Source organism: Leptodactylus fuscus, chromosome 3 (assembly GCF_031893055.1).
Source record: "Leptodactylus fuscus isolate aLepFus1 chromosome 3, aLepFus1.hap2, whole genome shotgun sequence".
Classification (NCBI taxonomy): domain Eukaryota; kingdom Metazoa; phylum Chordata; class Amphibia; order Anura; family Leptodactylidae; genus Leptodactylus; species Leptodactylus fuscus.
The window spans coordinates 45,112,592-45,118,591 of record NC_134267.1 but is presented as its reverse complement, the minus strand read 5'-3'; the positions used below and the strand labels follow the sequence as shown (position 1 = coordinate 45,118,591).

Genomic DNA, 6,000 nt, shown 5'->3' with positions numbered 1-6,000 from the left:
TAAATATTAATGTCACTTTTCTGTTGAGGTGCCCATACTTTTGCACCAGTCAAATTTTGGTTTAATGCATATTGCACATTTTCTGTTAGTACAATAAACCTCATTTCAATCCAGAAATATTACTGTGTCCATCAGTTATTAGATATATCAAACTGAAATGGCTGCTGCAAACACCAAAATATTTAGAACTAAAAATGATTAAGATTAATAGGGGTGCCCCAACTTTTTCATAGGACTGCAGAGCTTTTTGGTAAAGTACATCAGTCTGCTGTTTATCGAAAATGGAATGAGGCCTACAAAGAAAAGAAAACAACAGCCAACAATGAAATATGGTGCACATTCAAAGATGTTTTGGGGTTCTTTTGCTGCCTCTGGTACTGGGTTCCTTGACCATGTGTAAGGCATCATGAAATTTGAGACTAACAAAGGATTTTGGGTCTCAATGTAGGGTCCAGTGTCAGAAAGTTGGGTTTGCATCCTAGGTCATGGGTCTTCAAGCAGAACAATGACCCCAAAATACTTCAATAAGTACCCAGAAATGGATGGAAACAAAGCATGAGAGAGTTTTGCAATGGACAGCAATTTGTCCAGATCTACATCCCATCGAACACCTGTTGAGAGATTTTAAAATTGCTGTTGGGAGAAGACCCCCTCCATATATAAGAGACATGCAGAAGTTTGCAAAAGAAGACAGGTCCAAAAATTTTCTTACTTTTATTTACTATTTTAATTTAATACCATAAATTATGATAAAAGGTGATTAAACAATTAATAAATAATTTATTATACACATCCAGCTAAACACTGAAGTATTTGTAACAAATAAATAATCGCTACAAAAAAAAGTGCAAATTTTCATTCTAAGTTAGCCTTCTTAGTTAAAGGGGTTGTCCACTTTCAAGCCAATATTGAGAGACAAATGTTATGGTTTGTATAATAAAAAGTTGTACAATTTCCCAATATACTTTATGTATCAATTTCTCTTGGTTTTCTAGATTTCGGCTTGTTGTCATTCATTCTGTTACTTCTAGAGGATGAAACTCTGACCATGGTCATGTGATTTACGGTCCATGGTCATGTGATGAGCGCACAGGTGTTGCTCTGGTAATCAGCTGTGCACCTGTGTGCTCATCACATGACCATGGACCGTACATCACATGACCATGGTCAGAATTTTATCCACTAGAAGTAACAGAATGAATGGCAACAAGAAGCCAAGATCTAAAAAACCGTGAGGAATTGATACATAAAGTATATTGCAAAACTGTATATCCTTTTATTGTACAAACAATAACATTTGTGTCTCAATACTGTTCTGAAAGTGGACAACCCCTTTAAGTAACATTCAACTCTTATGATATGCTGGACATTCACATGCGGCCGCTGCAATGTATGTTTGTACCTTTCATGTAGTCTACCAAAATAGAAGCTAAAATGGATATTGAGATCATCAGATGAGATGGGCTTATGTATGTGGATATGCCATATACATCATATAAAGCACTTAACTACACTAACCAGGGTGCATCAGTACTCAATGACAGTCCATATGCATGAATAGTTTTTGGAGGTATATACATTACTTTCATATGCTGTTTTGGATAATCTATATACATGCCATTTACAATTTTTATAATAATAGACTGGTTGGACAGATCCCGAGTCATACTTTAGCATCTCTAGGATTTCAGCCAAGCTGTGAAATACTGTATATACTGTACATGCACCAAAATAAAAATCCCCAAAATAAATGCTGTGACTACCGTGAACTAAATCCTACATACGGTAGAACGGAGCTGACCAAACTTCTGAAGGAAATCTCCCTCAGCACGCCTCATAGCTTCTTCATCGATGTACACAGCCGGCCTTCTTGACGCTAGAAAGTATTGCACTTTTCTAAGACTCCAACCGATGACATACATTAGAAAGCCACAGACTGCGGCTGTAGATCTACCAACTCCAGCGTTACAGTGAACATAGACTGTATGGCCATTTTCCAAAAGTCCAAACAGGAGATAAACAGCTTGTGGCAGCACCCGGACCCTACCTGAAAAGAATACAAATATTTATTACATTAGTGTAAAAACTTACATTGTGACTACAGTTCATTGGAACATTTGGAAGTGATTCCAGAGAATGGATCTGATGAACATTTATCCGCTGCATGAGTTACCCCCTACTTCTTCCTTACAATGACATATACAGAGTTCATGCACTGGTCTGCAATACAGTAAAAAGGGTATTTCTGTACATGTATCTCATAAATACAATAGAAGTGAATGGAGAGAGCTATGCACGTGCAGCATACCTTCCACTCTGCAGCCAATAGTTGGGAACCCTGTTGCCAGGATACATATAGATCCCAGAGGTGAGACCATGTTCCATCTGTGCCACTTTACCATGGATCGGGTATCTTCAGGTTAGACCCTATGTGTTGAGTCTGATGTGAGATATCTGCCACTGTACTCCCATTAACTTACATTTCTTGCAATGTTTAAGGGCAACACTTTGATATTTGCTTGTGCAACAACTATTGAGGCCATAAAGTAGCCATGGCCTGTTATTTTTTTTATTTAAAATTTGGATGTATCCCTACTACTGCTGGTGTTTGGGTTAGGGCTTGTTCACATCTGCTCTTTGGTATTCTGTGCTTGGGGGCCATATGAACGAATACCAAACGCATCATACGAACCCCATAGACTATAATGAAGTCTATGTGTTTTCCACATGGTGTCTCCATGAATAATGTGGAGATAAAAGTACTTTACGCAGTACTTTTCTCTCCGTATGATTCCTGCGGTCACCGTGTGGAAAACACATGGACCCCATTATTGTCTATGGCAGGGGTCCAGTTCCCTGTCCCTCAGACCATTGGAGGGCCAAAATATAGTTTGAAAAAAGTTTAAAGATTATATGCTCCATGGTAGCTCCCCCCACTGTATTATACGCTCCACAGCAGGCCCCCCCAGTATTATATGCTCCACAGTATTATATCTTCCCAGTACACCCCCACACTGTATTATATGCTCCTCAGTACGCCCCACACACAAAAAGTATGTTCCTCAGTATGCCTCCCACACAGTATTATATGCTCCTCAGTACGCCCCCCACACTGTATTATATGCTCCTCAGTACGCCCCCCCACACTGTATTATATGCTCCTCATTACACCCCCCACACACAGTATTATATGCTCCTCAGTACAGCCGCCACACAGTATTATATGCTCCTCAGTACGCACCAACCCCCCCCACACAGTATTATAGTATTATATGCTCCTCAGTACACCCCCCACACTGTATTATATGATCCTCAGTACGTCTCCACACTGTATTATATACTCCTCAGTATGCCCCCCCACACACACAGTATTATATGCTCCTCAGTATGCCCCCCATACAATATTATATTCTCCTCAGTACGCTCCAACTCCCTCACTGTATTATATGCCCTCAGTACGCCCCCCCACCACAATATTATATGCTCCTCAGTACGCTACAACCTTCCACAGTATTATATGCTCCTCAGTACACGCCCCACACTGTAATATATGCGCCTCAGTACCCCCCACACACACACACAGTATTATACTTACCCATGAAGAGCCGCCGGGCACCCTCCTTCTTCTGACTACAGGAACTAATGACTTACATCATCGCGCCTGTGTCAGGGCTGAGGTCACACTTTGCAGTCAGTATAGGCCGTGGTCGCGTGGACTGCAGCCTACACTGACAGCTTTTAGTTGTATGTGCATTTGCACATACAACTGAAAGCAGCGATCGCTCTCTAACGGGGAATCCTGTATAGGATTCCCCATTAGTGAAAGATCTGGTCGATGGTTTGCGGGCCACATGTGGCCAGCCAGAAAAATGTCCTTGGTGGGCCACATGTGGCCCGTGGGCCGTAGTTTGAGGACCCCTGGTCTGTGGGGTCCGTGTGGTTTCTCTGCTAACTGCTTTTTAATGCGTTTGGTATTCCGTTCATGGGGTCCATTAGAGGACTCCCCAAACAGAATACCGAAGAGGAGATGTGAACCAGGTCTTACAGAAGCTGGAAACCATCACTTTGTCTAGTTGTGCTGACAGGAATAAATACACTTTACACCCCACATATATGTCATTAGTTTATTTTCTGGGACAAAGTTTTGATCTTCCAATTGTAACATTGCTCCTTTGTATAAACTTCACAGCAGCTTTTAGATTTTTCAGTCTGTTTGAAACTTGCAGCCAAATGTCCAAACAAGTCATGTTTTAATTTTAGTTTACAATAAATATCAAGTTATAATTTGTGGCTATAGTCTTAGCTCTACGGGAATCCTACTGCACTGTACTATCCTGCTGATATACTGCTCCAAACAGAAGTCAATATATTCTTTGTAGTCGGTCAGTTTAATTGTGATAAATTCAGAGTGTAACTCCAGTCTAGGTGGAAAGTCCATATTTCTTCTCCATACAAAAGGACAATGACCTTCAGAAGTCAGTAACTCATGTTTTACAGTATAGAAGTGTATAATCCTTACAAGCGCTTTTTATTTTAAGCTTTTCCTTTGCCCATTTACTATAATTGTATTATTTCACCATTGTACAGTAGAAGTATAGAGTCGCTGCAAAATAGCTGCAATATTTCTAATAAGCTCATATTACATCTACCTGTTTTAGTGAAATTGGAAAACCTGGTTCATTGCTTGAAAAAAAAAGGAACAATCATACCGTAGGTCAGTGATGGCGAACCTTTTAGAGACCGAGTGCCCAAACTGCAATCTAAAACCCCTTAAATTATTGCAACGTGCCAACACAGCAATTTAACCTTAATGCTCTGCGGATCCACAATTGTGGACAGTTATGGACCCACAAAATATAGTCATGTAAATAGGGCTTTACACAGTTTTCAGTAATACAAACAACTTGATACTGAACGGTAAAGGTCTCTACATTTGGTACTTTTGAACAATTAATGTTCACTATTAGAGATGAGCGAACACTATTCGAAACAGCCATTTCGAATAGCACGCTCACATAGAAATGAATGGAAGCGGCCGGCACGCAGACTTTGCCGGCAGCTGGCCGCTTAATCCCCCACGTTCCGGCTACATCCATTAATTTCTATGTGAGCGTGCTATTCAAAACGGCTATTTCGAATAGTGTTCGCTCATCTCTATTCACTATTTATATCACACTCGATCTGTTTTATAGTGACTATGTAATGTTATTAGTGAGGGGACCCCAGAGTTATTAGTGACCCCAGACAGTACAATCTGCCCCACAGTGGCCCCCCCAGACAGTAAAATGCACTCCACAGTGGCCCCCACACAGTATTATATGCTCCACAGTGGCCCCCACACAGTATTACATGGTTCACGGTAAGCTCCCACACAGTATTACATGCTCCACAGTAGGCTCCCACACAGTATTATATATTCCACAGTAGCTCCACACACAATATTATATGCTACTGCTGAAAACAGCGATCGCTCACTAATAGTGAATCCTGTATTGGATTCCCCATTAGTGAGCGATCAGGGCGACGGTGTGCGTGCCAACAGAGGTGGCTCTTCGTGTCCTCTCTTAGATGTGTGCCATAGGTCCGCCATCACGGCCATAGGTCATCAGTATGAAAAACTGAGTGGGGCCAGAAGACCACATTAAAGGGGTTGTTTTGTTTGGCCGGATAAAATGGTTTACAAAAAGGGCAGAAAGATTTTTTTTAAAAAAAAGAGAGAGAAAAGAGGCATTAGCCACCTTCACATTCACCTGATGCTGGAGTTCTGACACTTAATATGTCCCTGCTGGTCTCTATTTCCTGGTCCATTTGCAACACACAAGAAATGCTGCGTCTGACTCACAATTGGCCAACCGGGCAATTTCTAGGCTTTCCTGGACAGGACCAAAAGGTAGATATCGGAGAGAATGCGAGGCATTTGAAGAAAGCATCAGGGATGGGGAGGTGAGTAATCCGTCTATTATTGATGCATGCTTTTACTTTATTACTCATTCTGACCCT

The 6,000-nt window shown here is 41.1% G+C and overlaps 1 protein-coding gene across 1 annotated transcript in view; it reads right to left on the bottom strand.

Moving 5' to 3' along the window:
* Nucleotides 1-800: 800 nt before the first annotated feature.
* EPM2A (EPM2A glucan phosphatase, laforin) overlaps nucleotides 801-6,000 on the bottom strand; it is a 42,599-nt gene continuing 37,399 nt past the window's right edge. The window contains exon 5 of the mRNA XM_075267499.1: nucleotides 801-2,047. Coding sequence (XP_075123600.1) covers nucleotides 1,770-2,047 — 278 coding nt within the window. The 3' untranslated portion in view covers nucleotides 801-1,769. The remainder of the gene's footprint in view (nucleotides 2,048-6,000) is intronic.